Source organism: Lissotriton helveticus, chromosome 10, assembly GCF_964261635.1.
Source record: "Lissotriton helveticus chromosome 10, aLisHel1.1, whole genome shotgun sequence".
Taxonomy (NCBI): domain Eukaryota; kingdom Metazoa; phylum Chordata; class Amphibia; order Caudata; family Salamandridae; genus Lissotriton; species Lissotriton helveticus.
In genome coordinates, this window is record NC_136071.1 from 152,251,760 (window position 1) to 152,277,937 (window position 26,178).

At 46.8% G+C, this 26,178-nt stretch overlaps 1 protein-coding gene across 8 annotated transcripts in view; it reads left to right on the forward strand.

The window, feature by feature from the left end:
- Window positions 1-26,178, forward strand: part of LOC144786046 (kinesin-like protein KIF19) — a 1,675,385-nt gene that overhangs the window by 1,079,023 nt on the left and 570,184 nt on the right. For all 8 annotated transcript variants that reach the window (XM_078664980.1, XM_078664979.1, XM_078664981.1 and 5 more), the window contains one exon: window positions 7,697-7,874. In XM_078664980.1, coding sequence (XP_078521106.1) covers window positions 7,697-7,874 — 178 coding nt within the window. The remainder of the gene's footprint in view (window positions 1-7,696; window positions 7,875-26,178) is intronic.

A 26,178-nucleotide genomic window follows, 5' to 3' on the forward strand; every position in this document is an offset into this window, starting at 1 on the left:
TCCCTGCAAATGCTCGCAGCCCTGCTGGTAACTAACAGAGCACCCCTGGTGTTCTCTCCAGCTGACGCCTGTGTCAGGGGGCGATGCGGGACCCGCGCAGCGGGTCCTGCGAGGTCCAAAAGTGCCGAGTCTGGCAGGAGGAAGTAGGAAGGCTCCAAGAGGCGCTGTAGCCTCAGGCAGCGCGATGTGAAGGGGAGAGCACTCAATCCCAGGTGCAGGCAATTTTTAATACAGGAGCGGGCGGGCGGGGCCGGCAGGGAGAGCAGCCCAGCTGGTCCCAAGGGCGCGCAGGGACTCCTGGTCCTTGGAGTCCCTGCAAATGCTCGCAGCCCTGCCGGTAACTAACAGAGCACCCCTGGTGTTCTCTCCAGCTGACGCCTGTGTCAGGGGGCGATGCGGGACCCGCGGAGCGGGTCCTGCGAGGTCCAAAAGTGCCGAGTCTGGCAGGAGGAAGTAGGAAGGCTCCAAGAGGCGCTGTAGCCTCAGGCAGCGCGATGTGAAGGGGAGAGCACTCAATCCCAGGTGCAGGCAATTTTTAATACAGGAGCGGGCGGGCGGGGCCGGCAGGGAGAGCAGCCCAGCTGGTCCCAAGGGCGCGCAGGGACTCCTGGTCCTTGGAGTCCCTGCAAATGCTCGCAGCCCTGCCGGTAACTAACAGAGCACCCCTGGTGTTCTCTCCAGCTGACGCCTGTGTCAGGGGGCGATGCGGGACCCGCGCAGCGGGTCCTGCGAGGTCCAAAAGTGCCGAGTCTGGCAGGAGGAAGTAGGAAGGCTCCAAGAGGCGCTGTAGCCTCAGGCAGCGCGATGTGAAGGGGAGAGCACTCAATCCCAGGTGCAGGCAATTTTTAATACAGGAGCGGGCGGGCGAGGCCGGCAGGGAGAGCAGCCCAGCTGGTCCCAAGGGCGCGCAGGGACTCCTGGTCCTTGGAGTCCCTGCAAATGCTCGCAGCCCTGCCGGTAACTAACAGAGCACCCCTGGTGTTCTCTCCAGCTGACGCCTGTGTCAGGGGGCGATGCGGGACCCGCGCAGCGGGTCCTGCGAGGTCCAAAAGTGCCGAGTCTGGCAGGAGGAAGTAGGAAGGCTTCAAGAGGCGCTGTAGCCTCAGGCAGCGCGATGTGAAGGGGAGAGCACTCAATCCCAGGTGCAGGCAATTTTTAATACAGGAGCGGGCGGGCGGGGCCGGCAGGGAGAGCAGCCCAGCTGGTCCCAAGGGCGCGCAGGGACTCCTGGTCCTTGGAGTCCCTGCAAATGCTCGCAGCCCTGCCGGTAACTAACAGAGCACCCCTGGTGTTCTCTCCAGCTGACGCCTGTGTCAGGGGGCGATGCGGGACCCGCGCAGCGGGTCCTGCGAGGTCCAAAAGTGCCGAGTCTGGCAGGAGGAAGTAGGAAGGCTCCAAGAGGCGCTGTAGCCTCAGGCAGCGCGATGTGAAGGGGAGAGCACTCAATCCCAGGTGCAGGCAATTTTTAATACAGGAGCGGGCGGGCGGGGCCGGCAGGGAGAGCAGCCCAGCTGGTCCCAAGGGCGCGCAGGGACTCCTGGTCCTTGGAGTCCCTGCAAATGCTCGCAGCCCTGCCGGTAACTAACAGAGCACCCCATGTGTTCTCTCCAGCTGACGCCTGTGTCAGGGGGCGATGCGGGACCCGCGCAGCGGGTCCTGCGAGGTCCAAAAGTGCCGAGTCTGGCAGGAGGAAGTAGGAAGGCTCCAAGAGGCGCTGTAGCCTCAGGCAGCGCGATGTGAAGGGGAGAGCCTGGTTGAAAAGGAAACTTTCTAGAAGAATGGGCATTTCTTCTAGCGTTAACATTGAAGACTGATTCAAGCAAGGCTGTGTTTTAGCCCCACTCCTTTTCTCCTTATATAGATCAGATAGAGGTTCCTACAATCGTAATTCCACTTTTTTTCCTAGGGCAGAATGCGAAAACATGGACTGCATTGGGCCCCCTCACCACACACCGAGACCACTGATCATCCAGCCGTAGTTTCGTAATAAAAAGACTATGCGGAGTAAAATACCAATTGTTTACACATTTAAATGGTGAACCTTAATGCAAGAGACGTTCAATACTGAATGGTCCATCATATTACTACGCCGAAGATCCGCCCCAGTGATTTCTGTCCTAAGCCAAGAGCTCCACTTATTAGCCTGAAGCTGAAACCCATCCTCGACTACAGAATGTGAAGCCCTATAGATCACCTTTTAAACAGCCCCAATATTTCTTCTAGATGGAGTTTTCCTAATAAAACCCAGCCCTACATGTTCAGTACAATTCAAGTCCTCTTCCATGCGGCTCAAAATAAAATGCTGCATTTGTAAATATCTAAAGAAAAACCTGGACGGCAGGGTGACCAACTGCTGCAAGTTGCTGAATTAAATTAAAACATCCCCCTCAAAAAGTTCTCTTAAGTTCAGGATATCGACCCTTCACCATATCTCTCGAAACCCTTCATGAATACCATGAGGAAAATTAGGGTTATAGCCCAAATACGTAGCTGATTAAATGTACTAATGCCCAGGAACAATCTCCTAAAAGAATACCAATCCAGATGAAAGACCTTTAAGGTCTTAAGGTGAGTATGCCTGAAATACATTGTATTGTATTGTATTGTATTGTAATTGCATATATATAGCGCTTACTATCCCTGACGAGGCGTTGAAGCGCTTTTTTGGCGAGTAGCACGCTACTCCGAGACCCATAGAGGATTAGTGTTGAATTAGTATAGTGAAACATGCAAGTACATTTTAAGTGGGGGATAGGTTAGTCAGTTATTTGGATTTGGAATGATAGCAGAAGGATAGAGGAGATAAAAGGTTTGTATTTATATAGAGCTTGTTAACCCTGATGGGGTGTTGACACACGTTATTCAGGAAGCCCATTAAGAACTAGTGGTGAATTAATATGGTGAACTATGAAGTACTTTCAGTTGTGGATATTATTCAGTTATTTGGAGTGAGAAGGATAGCGGAGGGATAAAAGGGGAAGAAAGGTTTGCATTTATATAGCACTTGTTACCCCTGGCGGATGTTGAAGCACTTTTCTAGCGAGTAGCACGCCACTCCGGAACCCATAAAGGATTAGTGTTGAAAATTAGTATAGAAAAATATGAAGTCATTTGAGTAGTGGATATGTTATTCAGTTATTTGGGTAGAGAATGGTAGGTGTCGGGATAGAATATTTATATGGCGCTTGCTACCTCTGATGGGGTTTTGAAGTGCAAGTAGCCGCTACTCTGGAACCCATCAGGATTAGTGTTGAATTAGTATGGTGAAACATGAAAGTAATTTTAGATGTGGATATGTTAGTCAGTAATTTGGATTGAGAAGGGTTGGGGAGAGGTAGAAATGAGGGAAGAGTTTAAAAGGTTTGTTTTTGGGGATCGGTAAAGTAAAAGAGGTGTCAGATGAAGCAAGGAGGGGTAGAGTAGGAGAGAGTCTAGAAAGGGTTATTTTGGGGATCATAGTAGTGGTATGGGGTTTGGGATAAATGAGAGAGTGGATGTAGAGGATATATTGATAGATGTGTAGGATGAGAGATAGGGTAGTGCATTGGAAAGAGTAGTAGAAAGAAGTTTGAGATGAGTGAGAAGGTTGGGCTAGAAGATCTATTGAGCGAATTATAGGCTGAGAAATAGGGTAGTGCATTGGAAATGCTAAATTAGAAGAAAGTGATAAATATATAGATCCATAAGTACATTGAAAGTATATAGATACATAAAGGAGGTAAGTATATTGGGCAGCATTTCTGGCCCTGGTCCTGGTCAGTCTCGAACAGGCTCAAAAAGGCAACTGCCATTGTCCTTTCTGCCCTTAACCACTGTTTCTGACAATAATTGGCTGGTAGCTGAGTCTCTTCCCAACATATTTCTTGTCAGATGATGAAGTTTCCAATATAAATCAACATGGCCTGGGAATACTCTGAGTGTTTACTAGGAAGACAAAAAAGAAAAAAGTTTGCCCGCAGTATCATTGAGTCATAATCCCAGTCACTCAATGCTGGAAAAGCTTCCTGGAATAGGCAAACCATGAAGCCCTGGGGGTCAGCACCTTCCACCCGCTCTGTAACTCCCAGAAACTTCAGGTTATTCCGGTGTGACCTGTTCTCCAAATCCTCGACCCTAAAAGACAAGGTGGTAATCTGCTGCTCGTGCTGAACCACCCCCAAGCTATTGGATTCCACTGCCTTTTAGAGGGTCACCTAGAATGCTCTCCACGTGATTAAATTATATCCATATTCTTCAAAAGCTTGCAAAGAACCACTTGGGTCTAAGGTGGGCTGCTTACAATGCCATGGAATATTTGCGATAGTCCTCCCGATGCTGCAGAAGAAAATGATAAATAGCCCCTAGCGTAGCGAAGTCATGTGTTGAAGCACTGGGAGAAGACTTTGAGAGGGGGCAAGAAGCCATCATCTCTTTAGCACCAGCTGGTGTGTCCATGGATGACAGCAATTCGTAGGTGTCAACTCAGTTCCTTAAGGGTCCCATAACAACTCGTCTTTCATCTCCGGAGGGGCAACTAGATCAATTAGAGCTTGATCAAAAACTGCAGACACCAGACCCTCTGCTGAAACTGCGAATGGGCAATCCTCCTTACCCTTCTGCTGAGATGCCAAGGTAGGGAAGACTGATTGCCCCAAATCAACCGTGGAGGAATCATTCCGATCTTTAGGGGCTGAAACCATATACGCTGCCTGCTCAAGCCCATCTTCCGAATCACTATTGGAAAGATCCAAAAATGTGGAAAAGGCCTTGGGACCATCCCCTTCAATAGCAGCAGGCTGTAATCTACCAAGGCCCAAAAGCCGAGCTCCCTGAAGATCATGTGGCTCCCCCAACGATGTTGATGAACCAGCTGGGTCTCTACAACATCTGCAACAGAGTTCGGGCCCAGGGCCCCTAGAAGATCCAATTGAGGAGGGGAGATGAGAATTGGTGGAATCAGGTGCTTATTGCAAGATGAAGACATCTGCCCCCATCCAAGTCAGGCTCAGCAGTAATCACAGGGAAGGATGTAAATGTAAATTTAAATGTATTTATATAGCGCAAATCACCGACCCGGTATCTAAGCGCTTGCTTAGGGAACCCGTCCTGGTATTCCCCTGTGAGGTACCCCGGCAGGGTATCCACAAGGTGAAAGCCAGGCATCCCGCCGCGAGGGGCCGTAGTGGAGATTAAGCAAGCTATTGCCCAGAGTCGCAGAGGGTGACCCCGTGAGTTGAGTAGGCACCGGAGCGAGAATTGTCGAGTCCGTGGAATTTTTGAGCCCGAGACCCACCGAGGCGGGGAATCGAACCCTGGTCCACGGCCGATCTCAGCTTCCGGGTCTGCCGCCTCTAACCACTGAGCCACGCTTCTCCTGGATGGACTCAGCGTTAGGAATGCATCTAATGTGCTTTGGGTATGAGGCACCAGGCTATCCCTCTCTGGTCCTACCGGTCCAGCAGTGCCTCCAGGTGCCCGCTCATTCGGGGATACTTCACAGGCTGTGGACATCCTGTGCTTTAGGTGGAGAGGAGTGGGAGCAGAAGACAAATGTCTCACCCCTCAAACCACTGTGGGTGCTAGTGCCACCACTTACTCTTTTGCCAGTCACCAGCTGTTCCTCTTCGGGGGGATATCGGGAGCATGAGATAGATCCGCTCCCAATTGCCAGCCTTTTTTAGGAGCCCCTTTTGCAGGCATCCTGGTTAAAGTTCTTGCCCACCCATGCTTTAACCACAGAGGCTTCCTCCTGCAGAGCACTTCAGTTATAGATATAGAAAAAACGTTATTTCCAGCCAGAAACAGCGTATCCAGTGATAAGGTAGCCCAGCAAACAGACTGGCCTGAAGTACACAGCCAGCAACAATGTCTCGCCTACCACCGCAGCACACCTTGCTTCACCCCTTTAGCAGCACAGGAGCGAGGCCACAGAACTGCCAACCTTCAGCCATCCCAGTGGACATCACATCAAAGCTCCACTCAATACTGGCACAAACCGACTGCTGCTGCTCTGGACACTCACCAAAGGTGAGAGGAAGAACCGGCCAGCCTTTCCATCGCCACCTGCCCAGGACTGCAGAGCTGGCAACTGGAGCAGAGTCTGGAATGCCACGAAGGGCTAGCTATCAAGAGCCCGGCTGCAGTTCAGGAAATAATCAAGCGGATGGCCGGTGGGAGGTTGAAGCTGGGATGTCCTCCCACCTTTACCGCAGCTCCGAGGGACTCTGCAGCTCCGGAGCATGGAGCTGTGATGCCGATTTCAGCTGCAAGCCACCATCTCCGTTCATTTGCCCACTATTTCTCACTTCAACAGAACATGGATCATACCATCTCTTTGGTCTAACACGCTTGTTAAAGAAATTCTTAAAGGCCTTTTCAGGGTCTTCCCATTGAGAAGACACCCTCCTCCATTAAGATGGCTTAGTATTATTTTATGTCAAATATTAAATAGCTTTTTGAGCCAATACGTAAAACAGAACTGAAGTTCATCTCTTAGAAAGTAGACTTTGTTTTAGCCTTCACCTCAGTAAGAAGGGTCAGTCTGATTTAAGCTTTTACAATTGAAGAACCATTCCTCCAGTTGGGAGAAGACAAGGTTATCTTACAAACTACTCCAAACTGTATACCAAAGTTAAATCAGACTTTCATCTGAATGAAACAGTGGTGCTTAAGACTTTTTTCCTAAACCCAACTAATACAGCAGAGAGAGCATTTCATACTCCGGGCGTTAAAATATGTTTTAAATTTTATATTGAGAAAACTACACAGATAAGAAAATCTGACCAATTACATGTAACCTATGGCACCCACTGAAAGGTCAACCATTGTTAAAGAGAGTATAGCTTCCTGGGTGTCCTCGGCAATAGTGTTTTTTCATAAAGTAGCAGGTCAGCTATAGAAAGGGACCGTAAAAGCCCATTCAACTAGAAGTGTGTCTACGTTTACAGCCCTTTTTCCTGGTTGATATGCAGAGCAGCAACATGGAAGAATAGACACAAATCTATGCCACACTATTGCCTAATTTCAGCATCCCAAAGTGAAGCGGCAGTAGGACTTACGATCCCGCGTAATTTATTCCAGTAAGGTAATAATGTTTAGCCTTTGTTACCCTCCTGCTGATGACTAATACCATTATTGTATTAACCGCTAGCTATTCAGATTGAAGCATGTGAATTTCTGAATAATAAAAAAAATTACTTTCCTGTCACTGAAGATTTCCAGAACTGATATCTTTCATAGATTCATATGCAGCCCACATTACCCCCGAATTCAGGCTCACTTATATACTTAACATTACTCTACACTTGCTATGAAATCTGAACTATGGTTTCTTGAGTTAGGATAAGTGAATGCTGTGTTTTGCTCAGATTGTCTGAGTTTCAGATTTGTTTATAATGATATGACTAGGCCACGGTAGTGGCCATGTTAAACTGTTCTGTATATCTTTAACATTGTTCACTCACTATATCTACTGTGAAACTCCCAGCCTGACGATGGGGATGATTCAAGCATGTGAATCTATGAAAGATTCCTGTAAAAGAAAACTTCAGTTACGGGTAAGTAGCCTTTTTCTTCCGCCTTGTGGGAGTAAGTGGCTTCCAATATTGGACTGTTGAGGAGTGATTATACTTGCATGCACTGATGCCACCAAAAATGATTAATGTGTAATGCATTAATGCAGGTTATTGTTTCTTTCATATTTGTTTTTGAATTGTAGCTGGGAGAATGTAAAGGCTCAACGCAGTTCAGCGTTTCAGAAGCGGGATAGCATGCATTCTCATGGTGGAGTTGATGAGGAAGAAGTCTATGATTTAACTGAGCCTCAGGAGATTTTTTTAGCAAGGCAGGAGTACAGCATGCTTTTAAATGAGCAACAGAAAACATCAGAGCTTAAGGTAAGAAGGAAAAATATCATAATCAAATTATATGTTCTGGCTTGCAAAACAAATTTAACTGAGTAATCCATACAAAGCACTCAGCAAATGGATAGTAAACATTCCTTTACTTGAAAGTGACACCAAATGGCTTTGCTGTTTTTTTTTTTTTATGGATTACAGTTTTATTATTTTTTAATCCTAATCAAAGTTCTGCCAGGTCCCATCACAAACTCTTATTACACTTTACTGTGATGTAATACATCGGGATTTGACCAAATAATTCCACACATTCCTTGAATGGTTGTTTCAAGGGAATACATTAGGTTACAGGGCATGGGGCAGGGGTGCTGCCAGAGGAAGATGCGGATCACAAAAAGGCATGCAGTGAAAAAAGGAAGGAAGTACAGAAACAGTTGAAGAATAAGCACTGACAAAACAGACTCTGTACATTACTTGAGCTGTCAAGCCAGACCTAAACAGACATGGGCAAAGCTAATAGGTCTGGCTTTTTATTAGAGGATGTGTTTGGTAATAATTGGCTGACTTTGTGTGTTGCCCCCAGCTGCCTGGAATGAAAATCCCATATTGAATCAACATTCCAAGCTACATTAATTTGGAAGATGGGCGTAGGGCCTCTTTCGTGAACAGACTTCATTAGTAGAGTTAAGTTGTAACTTCAAAGAATAATGTTATAAAAGGGAATCAAAAGATGACGTTGAACTTGTATCTAATTGAACTTAAAAAACACAAAAACAGCAAATTTGGCAAAGTAGATACATTTTGCAAAGGGCAATTTTTGTTGCATCAATATGTGAGCCTAAATGCTCAGGCATATTTAGGTTATGGACAATAAAACCTAAAATCTAACAGATGTTTTGATGACAGCAAAGTAAAAAAAAAAACTTGCAATGACAATTACTGAATAGCATTGTGTCTTTATGAAAATCTGACCTAATAAATTTAGACTCTTTAATTTCTATACCCCTTCTCTCTAGTGAACAAAATGAGGCTACACCTGCTGGCCTGAATCTTTTGGACGCTAAATACTGTGCCAATGTCATTGTTGTGCAGAAAGGGGAGACATAGACCAGCATTATCCAAGCATTATCCAAGATGCAGCTGCCGAGCACTGCAGGCAGTATGGGAGCACCTGATTTCAAAACGTACTGTATTGTTGGGCAGCTGCAATGGCTGGCATATGGGTTGGCGGGACATAACTTGTTCGAAATAGGATATCCCCAGGAACACTAGCAGCGAGGGACGTTGCAAGCACTGCTGTGTCCCGGGGCTGACAAGATGCAAGACCCTCCTTTTCCATTGCCAATTGCCTTCACTACTGGAAGCAGGCTCAGACATCTGCAAAGGTCTTGAATCCATACACTCCCAACATCCCCCTCTGTGGCCACCTACCCACTGTGGTGTTTTGTCTACTGCTAGGGTGCGAGACTTGATGCAGACGGGCACGTCCACAATTGGGGATTTCTTCCTTGATGGTACAGTAATGCCGCATGATGAATTTGTCTGTACTAATGCGGTGCCCGAGACTCTGTCCCTCACGCATGCAGCGGTTGTGCATTATGTTCGGAGGTACTGGTTAGTGGCACAGAACGAACCTCCTACATTTCATTACTGCGGTTTCTCCACATCATGGGCCATGGGCGTCACCTTGTTCGCTGGTTGTACCGCGGACTACGGGAGAATCTACAAGTATCACTAATGCCTCTCCATCAGAAGTGGGAACAAGCACTGGCAAGGGAGCTAGATCATAGGGAATGGGACGCAGCGTTAGAACATCCCGACGAGTGTCCTGTAATTTTAGACTAAAGACAATACAGTTACTAATATTACACAGGGCTTATCTTACACCGCAGGCTATTCACTTAATGTATCCCTCGTCCTCTGCACAATATCCCAGATGTGTCCATCACCCTGCCGACTTCACTCATATGCTATGGTCATGCCCTAACCTAGGGAGGTTTTGGCTGGAGGTTACCCGAGACCTCTCTTGACTTGACTTGCAGGACACACTCGTTGGGATAGCATGGAGGTGTGCCTGTTGGGTCTCTTTCCACTCCCGAAGAAGGCGTAACTCCTACATCGCTTCACAGAGTTAGCTTTGATGCTTGCAAAATGATTTATAACATAGCATTGGAAGTCTCGCATGGCACCATGTGAGGGCGAATGGAGAGAGGAGGTAATTAGATGGGCGGTGGCAGAGGGAGAGGCGCTCAGTCATGAGGAATATAGGGGATTAAGAAAAAGGGCGATTTCCTAAGAATGGGCCCAAATACTGGAGCAGTTCAAAGCGGAAACTGACGAAGATGAAACGGACACCCTGGACCCACTGTTAACCTAGATACAATTACCGGATCGATGCTTGGTGGACGGGCGGGACAGGGAGGGTCTAGGGACGCCACCCCTCCTTTTTATTCTGGCCTTTATGGCGGCTTGACATGCGACATGATGTTCACGGTTCCGGTCGAGAGGAAGTCCAGTCCCGTAATTGGTAATGGATCGAGTCATTGTTGCATTCAAACTCGTCAAGCCATTTGGATAAGTCCAAGTACCACAAAAAGAAGAAGAAGAAAAAAAAGTGGGCTTTGACTTCACCTCTTCCGTCGGCGAACAAGACAAAGGAGCGTTGCCACTCAAGGCCTGGCTCCACAGTTGAGCCAGTGTCTGGGTCGGCTCCACACCTCCCGGAGATTTTGGGAGCTGGAGCACCCCCCGTCCAATTGAGAGACTTTGATGAGGCCATGCACCTCATCTTGGCTTGCCCATTCCTCTAGCATGCCTTTGGGCCCTGGGAGTTTGGAAGGGGCCCCTACTAGATCCACACTGGCAACTATGGTGCCGGTTGGGTCCTCAATGATCTACAAATGGATCCGTACCACCTCAACCTTACCTGACACTGATCCTGAGTCTGCAAATGACATTTCTAGAAGAAACCTTGTTCTGACCAGGTGGAAAAATATCAACACAAGTGACACCTTATCCTTGTCTACAGGCTGTTGTTCTTCCTGCATCTCTCTTGTTCCTCTTATCTTTTTTTCCCAAAGCCATTTTCCCCAACAAGCAATTGGAAAAATGCAAAACCTAAGTTTATGAATGCAGCAGTTGAAGTTGTTCTTACTGGATTGTCCTAGAACTCAGTTAAATAGGGTGGGACCTTCCTATAAATAGAAGTTGACAGCCATTCCAACCAATCAAGACTCAATTATGACTCTCGCTGGACTCCTGTGAGACACCCACGGATGACCGTGAAAGTACAAAAGTTAAAACAGGTGAATTATTACACAAAAACCCAGAAGGAATGATAGTTAAATGTCTCATTTAGAAGACCCATAGAGTGACATGGTAGTAAAAAACTGTCTTTTACAGCAAACACAACTTTGTTAAATGATTTTCGTTCCCACGAGACACCAGAGAGTGTAGAAACAGGAAGTACAGCCTACTTGGAAGTGCCACGTGAGCCTTTCAATGGTGTTAAACTCTTGTGTGAAACATCCACAGGAGCTTAAACTTAAAAAACAACGTGTTACACCAAAATACTGCAGAAATATTCATTAAGCATCTCTTATATATTAGCTCCAGGGTCAAACCTACAGAAAAATACACTATATCAAAGTAAATTGAACAGAGTTCAATGTTTTTTTACTCTTTGGAGACTCCTGTGAGACACTTGTGAGAGTCTCTGTAAAGCATATAGCATCACTGCTGCTCCCACATAGTTTTTATCGGTTCTGGACTCCCACTGGTATAAAAATTGAAAAATAAAATGCTCTATCATTCTACAATAAAGCCAATAGGCTTGCCTTCAATCTTGTTGTAGTCACTGCTTAAGAAAGCCAATTTAATTACTTTGTATATTCATGTAATCACCCCTACAAAAAGCGAAAAGGCATACCTTCACAAAAATATTATGATCTCACCCTGACAAACATAATTGGATTGTCTACATAAAATGATGTAGCGTACCCTTGCTAAAGCCAAAAGACATTCCTTGTACATTAAAGTGGTGACATCTAGAGAAAGCCAAAAGGCTTGGAAACATAGGTTGATGTGGTGACCTTTTGGCAAAGCCAAAAGTCTTCCTTTTGTATTCTGATGTGATTACCCTTTGACAAAGCAAATACGCTTGTTGTCATTTCATGATATAATAATCCCTCAAAAAAGCTAATAGGCTTGCCTTGTATACTGATGTGCCATTCCTTCACAAAGAAAATAGGTTTGCCTTCATATAATGACGTGGTGAGCCCCTTGACAAACCCAGTAGCCTTGCCTTGTATTATGATGTGGTCACCTCTTGACAAAGCTAATAGGCCTCCCTTTTATGAATTGAGGTATTGCTCCCTTGCAAAAACTGTCTCTGTAGCACTGGAGTGGGCTCTCCGCATTGCCACTAGTTTTTAAAAAAAAACAAAAACAAGGTTCTGGGTGACACATGTTCGACCGGGGCACCAACAAAAATGAATATTTTTTTTAAAAGTGAGCCTGGCTCATGCAGGGGCATCACTAATATATTTTGAAAATTTTGTGGGCGGCTGCAGGGAGTGCAACAGCTCCCCCACAAATCATTTATGAAAAGTAATTCTATTTTTCCTGGGGTGTATACATCGTAACCCTAGCAATTTTAGAATGTTTGTAAACATAGCTGAAGTTTTTGCTCTTCAGCTAAGGATTTCAGGGAACCCCTTGTGGTTGGTGTAATGGCTGCCTTATGTGGCCTGAGGAATTAAAAGAAAGACTTTCATATGTGTAGGAGGCTGGTTTAGTATATGGTGCACACTTATGTAAGAGGGCACCCAGCATTAATCCAGACAACCCTTATGGTGATTTCAGTGGTCTTAGACAATCATAAAAAGCTCTCTAAGTGGTGGCTATGGAGAGCAGCCTTCAGGATTAGTCCAGAAGCAGGGTAAAGCAGCTTGTTTTACCAGAATGTAATGTTATGAGTATTGATTAGGTGAAAAAGAAGCACACAGTACATTTATATAAATAGGTATTTAATATGAGACACTACTTACACATACAAATTTCTCCTACCCGGAGATATACATAATGCACACAATACTTTGCAATAAAAACAGGTAACTAGCACAAATACACAGTGGTCGCCAGGGTGAGACTAAACCACATACTAAAATAGTGGTATACGAACCACGACTCAAGTCAAAACTATACCCAGAAGACATAGAAGTGCTAGGGACCCAATGAACCACCCGAGGTAAGTAACCAGGGACCCCAGGAGGCCGTGGGCAGAGTGGTAACACTACCGCATGCTCAATTCAAGTCAATGGGTAAGTCGCTGTTGCAGTTTTGCCTGGACCCTAAAGAAAACCAGTGGAAAACAGAAGGTTGGAGAGCCACCCCATCAGTGTATACCCTAGAAACCAGAATACCTACACCAGGGAAGCCGGGTACATAGATGTGAAGTGGCGTCGGAAACCGCTGTCAAACTCAATGGAGAACTTCAGGAAGATGCCGCTGCTGGAGAAGGTGGAACCTAAAGGTGGATTCAAGTTGAGAAGTACCTGCTAGCAGAGGGGACAGACTCTTTGCCATTTAGAACTGACCAGGAGGCACGGAAGACGAATGCCCACTGGTGTTGGGTGTTGCAGGAGAGTTGACGGTGACCTTGGAGCTGCAGCTGTGTCGACCAGGCGACGCTGAGGAAGATCAGGATCCATTCACAAGCTGTCCCATGTCGGATGTCGAGAGTTGAGGGGTTGGTGTCCGTCGGAAGCACCAAAAAGACTTTGCAACTGCAAACAAATGTTGAAGGTGAAAAAGGTGCATTGTCAGGACCAGCAAGGTCCAAGTGACTCATCATAAGCAGCGGAGTTAGGGCAGGCCCCAAGCAATCAGGGGAGCCCGCTGGAATCAAAGAAGAGCCTCAAAAGAACCCACAGGCCGGAGGCACTGGAGTCGCAAGAGGACCTCGAGCAACTCACCAAAGATGCAGGCCCACGGTGCAAGAGATGCGGTGAGGACACTGATCTTGGTCACAGCAGATGCCTGAGGTGGGGGCTATTTGGAGCCTGAAGATCTTTGAAGAAGGGAGCCAACAAGCTTTTGCAACAAGTTGACGCGGAGCACAGGATTTTGGTGCCTGCAGTTCCGACAAGGGATACTGACATCAAAGTTGGTGTTCAGACATTGCAGGCCTCCATAGAGTTGTAGAACCACCACCTGTGTTGCTGAGCCTTTCAGAGTCTGTGTAAGCCAAGGAATTGCAGACCGGTTAGCTTGGTTGTGGGGCCTGCAGATGCAGGTAAGTGACTCCTTTACTTCAAGGAAGATTCCTTCAGGTGTCTTGGATGTCCACAGGCCTCAGTAGGTTCTTGTATAGAGCACATGCACAGACGTTGCTGCAGACCAACAGGGCAACAATACCAGGAGCAGCAGGAGTCTTCCCAGTTGCAGCCTCAGTTCCCAGAGTGAAGTCTAGAGTGGCCAGATGGTTGAAGACTAAGTTGTATCTTGATCTGAATCTTGTTTCACGACAAATCTAGGGACCCACCCACAGGTAAGCCCTTAAGTACCCTAATGAGAGGGTGTGGACTATTCTTTGGGACGATTCCTGAATCATCCCAATCCTCTCCTTAGGGAGGGATCTCATAGGAGGGGCTGGACAGGGGGCGGATATAGCCCTGTCCTTTGTCCACTTTCACACGAGAGCGGGAGCCAACAGCTCCCATAACTGGTTTGAATTGGACTATGCAAGGAGGCATGGGAGGATTATGATTACATATTAATTGTAGCCAAACACGTTAGGGCGGGAATCGAGGATGGCCCGGGAACATAAGGCACTGGAGACTCAGGGATCAGAGGTTTCGGTGTGAGTCCGAGTCGTCCCCATGCGGTTGCGAAGACGCCGTTCAGATTTACTCTCCACGCGGGTGACTTCAGATTCAATCGCCACGCCTCGCAACCGCATGGGGACGACTCGGACTCACACCGAAACCTCTGATCCCTGAGTCTCCAGTGCCTTACGTCCCCGGGCCATCCTCGATTCCCGCCCTAACGTGTTTGGCTACAATTAATATGTAATCATAATCCTCCCATGGACATTCCCAGAAGGTTTAACTAAGACGACGAGCGCCAAACAGATAGGTTGTTAGCCCCACACCCGTCCTGATGAAGACCCCGCCGCAAGGGTTCCATTAATTCCTGCACAATAGTGGGTCGAAACGTCGACAACCGGTCCCTGAATTCCAGCCCCTCTTTCCGCAATCGTGACATTTATGAACTACTTGGGGCATGTGATGTCTAATCGACTAACTTGATTTACGTTCTTCTGTACATTTCAATTAATGTGTTAATGTGTCAGATAACTGTCTGTTTTTATGGTCACTTTTCCCTACCTGCACAAACCTCACTTTACCACCTCCCCTACTCCTGGGCACTAATCAACCGTTTTATAATGAGAAATGTTGGATACTATATCCTAGCTGTGTCTACTCTGTGAATAAAACATTGTAGACCCATCAAGTGCATTATTACTATTATTTAATTTTGTGGTAATTAGTTCAAGTCCACACTGGGACCCCTTTCCTCCTAGTACCATCCACACTACAGACCAGGCTCAACACCAGCCATGCTGCCAGTGAGAATTCAAACCACCAGGTTAAGATCACTTACACTAGCGATGAACTGGTGCGTATCAGTAAGCTGTCCACTTCATGCCCTTCGGCTGCTAATTTTGATTCTAAAAGTCATGTTGTTAAAACAGAGTACATGTGTACAGTGAAGTGTGGCCTGCTGAATGCTAGATCCTTGCCAAAACATGCTGAGGAGATTAATCTAATGCTTGACACCGGGGGACTTGATGTCTTATTTATCACAGAAACTTCGACTACAACAGAGTCAGTCAGTTAGTCAAGAGATACTTTATTCGACAGCTAAGAGTCATAAAAGCACAAATCATTGCAAGACATTGGTACATGAAACCTCAAAAGACATTACAAAATTGTGTTCTAAAAATACTATGTACAGAGCAGATAAAAACGCATCCTAATTTGCATATTACTCAAGAGTCTATAAGTATACAGACAGGACAACAATACAAGTTACAAATATGCAGTAAATAAATAACCAGTGTATATTGCATCTGTCTCATTATGTACTCATTGAGTAACCAAACATACTGACTCTGGAGCCGGCAACCTCTTTCTATATCTGATGGCTGCTATTAAAAAGCTTGCAACACCCAAGCAAACCATGGGAGAGGATAACATTTGAAGATAGGTCAAAGCCGGCCTCACTTGAGCAAACTGACGATCTTTAAACAGTGGTAAAATGTGAGACCTGCGCTGAGGGTCATAAAAAGTGCAGAAAATCATAAAATGTAATGTATCCTGGTCTGAAAAATTGTCACAAGGACAGGGTTTGAGCGAGCCAGGCTTCGAATAGCCTAGAGGAAATGCCAGGGGACCACATTCAAACGAAATCTAGTCAATACAAAGTGGTGATATGCTTTGTTAACGTAAGTTAGATAAGGCTGCATTTGTGGGCCCATACTCAATATTACATGGCTCCTCACAGATGGTTTTACTACTTCCGCCTACTCCCTAAGCATCTGCCGCTTATCCAAAAGCTGCTTTTTGATTGCTCTGATAGTAGTTTTGCTCAGTGCCCCTGGGTTCAGGAACAGGTCCAGGTGACCAAGCCAACCGGCCTGTTCTTTTATATAGTTCAGCCAGTAGATGCGCAAGGCCCCATCCAGACTAGAGCAGTTGCAAATTATTAGCCTGCCTTGATTTGGTGCTGGGGACGCCCAAGTTCTGAGCCAGTGCAGCAACTGTGCAACCGCGATCTCGTCTGAGATGTATCTGGCTCCCAGGTCTTCATGCACATTAAAAACAGGTGTTGCGATGGGGACCGTAAGTAGTTTCCGCATATAGTTATTCTCAGCTACCTGGATCCCCTTCGCAACCTTATACCCCCAGATATCACTTCCATACGTGGCCATCGGGATGCATTTTGCTTTGTAAATTTTTAACAGAGCAGGGAGCGGTTTGGATCCCAATCTTTTTGCAAAATTCGAAGTCGTCCCGCGGCTCTGGCCAGAGTGTTCCTTTTAAGTAAGATTTGCGGGCCCCATGATCCTTTTTCATCAGAGTCAACTTTTGACCTCAACAGAGCCTGCCCATATGGGTAGAAGGGTTTTTATAAACCCCAGCCTGTTAGGAAAGGGGGTGGAACTGGTATGCTTTACAGGGACAAATGGAATTTTGCTTTTTTCCCTCTAGACGAAGTAAATGAAATTGAAATGTTAGGGCTCCAGTTGAAAGGGCACAATGGGAATGTGGCTGCAGGGGCCTTATGTTATAGACCACCTAATACTCCAAGCTCTTCCCTCCCCCTTCCTGGACATTTTAACCAACATGAAACTCGTGCATGCTAACCTCTTCCTGTTAGGAGACCTCAATCTCTGGGCGAAGGGGACTCAAACGCCGCTAATAAAGCAAAAAAGATTTTTGAAATAATAAGCCATCTCACAAATCCGCCTCGTCTTAGGCAAGAAAATATACCTTTACAGCAATTATGTGATGAAATATCAGACATCTTTGAAAATAAAACCAAGATGATTTTAGAAGATATGGAAAACTTTCAAGAACTAGAAATCTTAACCTCCCACACAACGGCCCCAACACAACGGGCCTTTAATATCCCATGGTTAAAATATGTAAAAAAATGTATGAAAGATCTTGGACATTCAGAATATTTTTCTGACCCGGGCACCATAACCACTGTTTCGAGAAACAATTTAAAAAGATGCTCCTAGAGTCAAACAGATTCTCAACTGAAATATTAAAGGTAACGGTACAATAGAATCAAATAATATTATAGGTGGTTATGACAGGATGGTGCTGACCCGTTTTCGACTGGGGATTTTTCACAGACTAATCAGTGTTCCTCTTATGAATGACTGGTCTAGCACCATGAGTATGTGCCAATGTGATGATAAGTCACTATAATCAGCAATGCCTATTCTGTTCTTTTGCAAATTTGATTATGTACCAAGAAAAACGTGCATTTTACCAATTTTAAGGACACTTGGCCTCAGACAAAGTCGTCCTGCATTTTTAGCATTACAATTTTTAGAGAATTAAGGTTTTACCAGGTACTTAGCTTTAAATTAAAAAAAATTTAATTAAATACAGTAAAACTATTTGTACATGAATTTCTTAAAAATTATGATATGTATAGTATGTCCATTATAATGCTATCATTTTTTGTAAAAGATCTTCTTTTAATTGTGAATTGTTTATAATATCATGTGGTACAATGTGCGTTTATGGCTTTATTTTAAAATTGAATAAAGCTTTTTTAAGTTTGAATTTTAATAACCCCCAACACAAGTGGCCTACCTCAGCATGCTACTTTACTTTTACCCTACCCTCTTTCAGCCAACCTAACTTGTTTTAATCCCATTTCTACAGAAGTATTTAGGTCGCTGTTTAGATCTATTAAGTCGGTATAACTCCTTGACCTCTTTCCCCCAAAACAATGGAACAGATAGGAAGATGTACTGTCGACACCTCTGTTACAACTCTGTAATCAATCCCTTGAAATTAGGGTGGTGCCAAAATGTTGGAAAATAGCTATAGTTAAGCCATTGTTAAAGAAAGCTTTGGCAGACCCTACAATCCTTGGCAACTATAGACCAATTTCCCTTCTCCCTTTACCAATAAAAATACTAGAATGACATGTTGCAGGACCATTCATGACTAGAGGAAGAGCAACTTGGCTTCTGACCCGGCCATGGAACCGAGAGCGCTTTGCTCTCTGCCTCTGACAAAATGCGTAGGCTGACAGACAGCGGACATTTGGTGGTACTGGTCCTCCTTGATCTGTTGACCGCTTTAGACCCAGTGAACCACTGCACTCTACTGACTAGACTATCCTCAGTGGGTGTTGGTGGCCCAGTGTCAAATTGGATAAAGTTATATCTAGCTGGTCGCTGTCAGGCCATAGCCATGCCCCCGTTCTGCTCTAAATTTAGAACAATCAAAAATGGTGTTCCTCAGGGTTCTTCCCGTAGCCCAATTATGTTTAATGTTTACATCAAGCCTCTAATCTCTCTTATCATATCTTACAAGATCAAGGTTATTAACTATGTACATAATACTCAACTGATTCTGTCACTTAATAAGAATCAGAAGGACTCGATCAGCAACTTCAGTCCTGCATATTAGATATATGATGAATGTAAACTCCCTCAAGCTAAATGGAGGTAAAACTGAGCTCCTCTGCTGCCCCTTAGTAAAATCCCAAGACCTGTACTCACCAATCTCTGGCCTCTACCTACAGAGACCCCACTTGGCAACTCAACGATAGTCTGGAATCTGAGAGTAGTGCTAAATGAGGACCTCTCACTTGAAAAACATGTGAATGGAGTAGCTGGGAGCTGTTTTGCTTTGACCCAAGGCCTCAGGAAATTGTACCCAATGTTAACTGTCCAAGCAAGGTCCCTGATTTTTAGAGGCGTAGTACTAAGTAGATTGGATTATTGCAATGCCCTCCTTTTGGGAGCCCTCAATTATCTACTAAAGAAATTGGAACACGTTCAGATAGTCATAGCCAAACTAACGCTAAATAGATATATATTTTTTTTAAACTCTTTATTCATGACTGTGGCAGTCAAACATTGTACACATAATCATCTTACATATTAACAGTCTTTTCCGTTTTCTGTAACTTAACTTTGGCATATCGTTCCTTGCAACAATTTGTTCGTCAGCTCTCGTAACTTTCCCAGATAACATTTCAGTATAACATGTATTACGCGTCTTTAGAATATTGTATTGCCCATGTAACTCCCGCCCTTCCCAACTCCCCCCACCCTCGTCCCGTCTCCTGGCAGGTCCCGTGTACATAGTTCATAAGATGGATATATCAGCTTCATGTCAGCATAAATGAATACTACAATGGGTAGGCGTGGTTAACAGTGTAACTAGGCTAGGTAGCCGCGCATACAGACATTCCTCATCCCAGGTAAGTGGTCAAACAATATCTTCCAGTGACATTTCTGGGTCAGCATCCTCCAGTTCTATTAACATACGGTCCCATTCCTGTGCAATAGGATATTTACGGTGGCCCTTCTCTTCCTCCCTACGCAGCTCCGCAGCTCTGCCTTTCCCCATTTCAGCATGGCGGACCTCCATACTTCTACATCCGGGGGCCTGGGTGACTTCCATCTCATGGTGAGGGTTTGTAGTGCCAGCAAGAGAGCCAAGTCTATAAATTTCAATTGTGCCTTACAGGCCTTGGATCTCTTCCTGTTACCTATCAGACAGGGTAATGCACCCTCAGGGATCCGCAGAGCAGTTATAGTGAATAATGTGTTCCTGATCGTCACCCAGTAATTACGTATTTTCGGGCATGTCCATAACATGTGAATAATATTAGCAGCATCTTCACGACATCTAGGGCAGTTGTGGGGGGTGTTGGGAAACATCCTATGTAGTCTTTGGGGAGTGAGATACGCCCTGTGCAAAACCATGGCCTGTATAAATTTGAATTTAACGTTCCTGGACACTCTCCTAGGGTGACCAAGGATGTTCTTCCAGTCTCCGTCTGTGATTGCCTCCCCAGTGTCTGTGACCCAAGCCTTCCTAAGTGCGGTGAGGGGCAAAGCTGCGTGTTCCCTGATGCCCACATAGAGCCACTTCACTAAGTGTCCGCCCGTCCCCATATAGTGGAGGAGATGGACCAGTTCGTGTTGGTCCGGCTTAGTGTGTTGTGGAGCCCAGGTGCGTCTAACATAGTGGGTCACCGAGGCGTGTAATAAGTACTATCGTTGCGGGGCCCCTGTGGATTGTGCGAAGGTAGCATGATCTAACAGGTTATCGTCACCAAATAAGTCTCCCACCCTGTCTACTCCGGCATCCATCCAGGGTTGTAATCTGCGTCTTGACAGAGTCCCCTGTGGAGTCGGGAGGCCAATTAGGGGGATGTTGTCTGCATAGGGAGGGGTTCCTGCAGTGTACTTTAGTGCATTCCGCCAACATTTCAGAGCCACAAGTAGAAGGGGGTGGCAATCCCTGGGAATCCGGGCCGCAGGCAGTAGGAGGGAATGGAGTTCTCCACGCGCCAATTTGTCTGCCGTGAAGACGATCTCGTGGAGGTTTCTGCCCGCCACCTAAGCATGAGCGCTAAATCCGCTCCGCTCGCGGATTCCGCAAATTTTCGGTAAATTCGCGATCCGCGAACTCTCGCGAATTTACCGAAAATTCGCAATCCGCGAGCGGCGGATTCCTAGGTCAAAAGTTCACGCCTTGATGGCCTGTTGTTGTAACTATTTTACGATGGCGCCGGCAAGCTGCCAGGGCCATCGTAAAATAGTTACTAAATTAGCTTCAACAGGAAGCTCGAATAGATAAAATCAAGCAGGCGCTCGTGCATCTGCTTTATTTTATCTATTAGAGCTTCCTGTTGAAGCTAATGTGGCAACTATTTTAGGGTGGCGCTGGCAGCTTGCCGGCGCCATCGTAAAATAGTTAACAGGCCAGGCAACTGTGCCCTCTTCCCAAAACGGTGGCGTCTTCTTGAATAAATATGAAGGGCAGGGTTCCTTCATTTTTCTTAACATGTGCGCACTATTATGCATATGAGTGTTCGCAACATTTACATTTAGATGCCAATTTCATACAATTTTTATTTTTCATATTATTTTCCAATGTGATTTATGTAGTTGTGTGTAATGTAAAGCTCCATAGTCATTATTCTTTTTTTATTCGTTTTTATTTTTGGTTCAAAATTGATCTATTACCTGCCTCCAATGCAACTTTATTGAATTGAACATGACTTAATCTTTTGTAGGTGTGCCCTAGTTGAAGCTTAAATTCAGTGACTCATTTATCGGCCCCAAAAACAATCGTGAGCGTTGTCAAGGCTGGGCAGCTGTCTCTGATCGGTATCTGACCTTTTATACACACAAGAGGCATGTGCACTCGCATGGAAGCCCCGCCCCAAATCCGCAATTACAAAAATCCGCAAATACGCGGATTTTGCGGATCCACGATCCGTGAATACGCAAATTCGTGAATCGTGGATCCGCAAAATCCGCCCATGCTTACCGCCACCCATCTCGTCAGCCATTGGAGCTGGCTAGCATAGTAGTAGCTTCGCAGGTCAGGTACCCCCAGGCCCCCTCGTCTGGTGGACAGCTGTAACGTCTGGAGACTCACCCGCCGCCTCCCCGACCCCCAAATTAAATTGATTAGTAACGAGTTTAGCGTGGTGAATATGTATTGTGGGAGGAGGACCGGTAAATTCACAAAGTAGTACAGTATTCGGGGAAGAAGGACCATCTTTGAAATCACCACCCGGCCCATTACAGGGACGCCCAGAAGGTCACGCTACTCCAAAGGCCATTGATCGCTCTCCGCACATTGCCATCAATCTGGTCTTCAGGGTCCCGGTATACGTTAATACCGAGGTATTTAAATGTAGTTGGAGCTACCTGGATCTCGTGTGCGCCAAACTGTATTTGGGTAGGCTGTTGTCTGTCTCGGAAACAGAACCCCAGTGATTTTTGGGGGTTCACAGCCAGGCCAGAGATTCTTTCGAATCGAGTAAAGATAGTCGCTAGGCATGTGTGGTCACCTCGTAGATTTCAAAGGAACAGTATTATGTTGTCTGCATATATAGAGATCAGGTTATGAGTATCTCCAACCATAATGCCCGCCTCCGCTCCCCTAGCCCGGAGTGCAATCGCCAGGGGTTCTAGTGTGAGCACGAACAGCAGCGGTGACAGCGGGCATCCCTGTCGGGTGCCCCTGTGAACATCATAGCTGTCCGAAGTGTGTCTGCCAGTGCGTGCCCTAGCCGTTGGATACGTGTACAAAAGACAAATCCATTTTATCAGGGCGTCCGGGAAGCCGAAACGGCGTAAGGTTTCAAACATGAAATCCCATGCCAGGGAGTCAAATGCTTGTCGTAGGTCAAGGGTTTTGCAGCCAGCGTGTGGTGAGTCCGGGGGGGTGGTCGACATGAGAGCGTGTAGGCGCCTCGTGTTCTGAGAAGTGCTTCTCTCCGGGAGGAAACCACATTGATCAGTGTGTATCAGGCCAGGGAGGTGGGCTTGTATTCTCATGGCGATAGCCTTGCTAAGGATTTTATATTCCGAGGGGAGCATAGACAGAGGCCTATAATTACCTACATCTAGGGCGTCTCTGCCGGGTTTCGGGATGGATATGACCAAGGCCTGCATAGTCGAGGCTGGCAGCTGTCTGACCTCATAAGCAGTTTTGTATATTTTCTCCAGGATAGGCACCAACGTGTCGGAGTAAGTTTGATAAAACTCCCCGGGTAGACCATCCATACCCGGAGTCTTGCCCCGATTTAAAGTGTGGATGGCAATTTTTATTTCCTGTTGCGAGATGGGTTTGGCCAGGGCCGTCTGGATCACCCGGGGCAGGGCTGGGATCACCAACTCATCCAGGAAGTCCATCATGGCATCCCGATTAGCAGTAGGGGGAGGAGCATATAATCTCTCCAGGTGTGTCCTGAACACATTGTTAATCTCTATCTGCGTGTTTACCTGTCTGCCCGTGTCGTCCCGGACGCTCGTGATTACTGGGATCTCAGGGGTATCTCTGATCAGACGAGCTAGCAGTGCCCCCGACCTATCCGCCTCCGCCTGCTGTCGTCTCAAGTATTCCTTATAGTCTATAACCCGTAAAGTTTCTAGGAGTTCTGCATGCTCAATATTACACAGTTGTAGATCATCTCTGCGACCTGGGTCCGTTCCCACCACGGTCTTGAGCTCTTTCAGACGGCTCTCCACCGTACAAAGTTTATCGTGAACTTCCTGTCTGGCGCCCACCAGCCGGCCAATCGCAGCTCCCCGTACCACAGCCTTCATTGCATCCCACACTACCAGGTTTGAGGACGCAGAGTCCCAGTTTTCTCTGAAGTAGTCGGTTAACGTGTCCCCAAGGTGAGCACGGAACGGGCCATCTTCAAGCAATGTGGGGTTGAGCCTCCAGGTGGGTACCGGTAAGGGAATCCTGCCCCATTGTAAATCAAGCGTTAGCGGTCTATGGTCCGAGAACGTTTTGGCAAGGTAGGCTGACGATACACACTGCGTCGTCAGGGAATTTGTGCAAGCGAATCTGTCCAGGCGGGTGTGCAGGTTATGTAGTGGGGAGTAGTATGAGTATTCCTTATGTGTTGGGTACAGTGTTCGCCACACATCCACTAACCCCCACCCCTGAAGCCATGTGCCAAATGAGTCAGACAGTTTATGAACACCTGTCGCCTGGAGGGGAGGGTGCGATCTATCTAGCCCTACATCTAGGACCATGTTCCAGTCCCCTCCCAAAATCCACGGGATGTCCACCCAGCCTGCCAGGGCCCTACCAACCGTTGAAAGGAAGCTGTCCTGGTCGTAGTTCGAGGCATAAATACAACCCAGGACTACCATTACACCGTCTAGTGTGCCCTTCACCAGAAGGTAACGCCCTTGGTCGTCTGTTCTCCTCTCCAGCTCCACGAAAGGAACCCCATAACGTACCCATATCGTGGCTCCTCTGGAAAAGGCAGAGTACGTTGTGGAAAACACAGCTCCCCTCCATTTTTTTCATAAAGTGTGCACCTCGGGTTGCGTCAGGTGGGATTCCTGGAGGAATACGATATGTGCTCTCTGGCGAATCAAGAAGGCGTGCACCCTATGATGCTTCTGTATCGCCCCTAACCCCCTTACATTCCACGTAACCAGCCTATACTTCCCTTTCTCTTCAGCCATATCCACTTACAGATGTCCAAGGGGGCAACATTATGTAGTGCAGTATGTGCAATGGCCGTATCAGCCCGAAGACGGTTCCCTCCCTACCCCAAACCCCAACTCTGGAGGCGCAGCCTCGGAACCTTGCTGTGCCGAACATGAAACTGTAAAACAAAGGCAAACATTTAACAGTGCATACGCTCTTGGGGGTTCTGTTAGGCTTGAGTCATATCCAATGGACCATGCCAGTCTGTGCCGCCTGCTCAACGGCGCCGCCGGGAGGGTTGTCTTTTAATCAATCATTGTTACTGTCCGCCTCTTGGGGGCGGGGGGCCCTGTATCCTCGCATATTCAGTGTTGTAGGCCTGTGTTGGGTTTGAATGTAGATCTAACACGGGCTGCACGGCAGGGACAGTGCATAGAGGACATGGGTAGCTCACCTCAGGAGCCATCAGGTAGTACATAAACACATTTGCGCACTCCGTCCATAGGGCCGTCCACCCCCCTCACAATACGGCCGTGCATTAAGGTTACAATAAAGAAAAAGGATACCAGTTTGACCTGACGATTCAGATCATATCAGAAACAGTCATTATTCCAGGCCGGTGTCCAAAAGTTCATCTGCTGCTCTGGGTGTCACAGTCGGGAACAGCACCATACTGTTTTCTGAGTCCGAATGTACAGTGCTGTCTTCGGTGTCCGTATTTACTTGCCCACGGTCTTCCCTGAAGGAACCCACCATCGCAACAGCGTCATCTTGACCTTTTTTCTGTTTGTGGGCAGGAGGCCTACGTCTTTTCGGTTCCTCGCCACGCGGTCCCGGTCCACTCTTGGCATGTTCCGTTTAATCCCTGGATCCGCTGGTCGTTGAGCCTTGAGTTGGATCCAGGTCTTTCTCAAGGTCCATCACTTCCAGCCACTCTTCCACGTCCGTGGGGCTGTCGAAGAAGTGGGATTTGTTATCGTGGATCACTTTGAGTCGTGCAGGGAACAACAGGGCGTATCGGAGTTTGGCTTTTTGGAGTCTCTTTTTAATCTCGTAGTAGGAAGACCGCTGCTTCTGCACTAGATTGGTGTAGTCCGGGTAGAGTGATATGCGTTTTTTTTCGTATTCTATAACGGATTTCAGCCGGGCCCGTCTAAGCAATGTGTCTCTGTCCCTATAGTTGAGGATCCTCACAATCAGGGGCCGTGGTGTCCAGCCCGGGCTCGGCTGTCCCGTAGGGATCCTATGAGCTCTCTCCACACAGAAATACGGGGACAATCCTTCTGCAGCAACATTGTCTCGGAACCAGTGCTCCATAAAGTCTGTTGCATGGGGCCCCTCACAGCATTCCGGCAGACCAATGACGCGTATGTTGTTGCGTCTATTGCGTCCTTCCGCATCCTCCACCCTGTCTATAAGAGTTTGTACCTGGTGTTGGATTTGTTGGATGGAGTCTGTATGTTCCGCCACCGTTGGGGTAAGGTCCGCCAGCGCCAGTCCCTGATCCTTGACTTTGTCCGACAGTTTGGCATGATCGGCTTTAAGCAGTGAGAGGTTAGTAGTAAGGGTGCCCATTTGCGCCTCCATTGCAGCCCTGG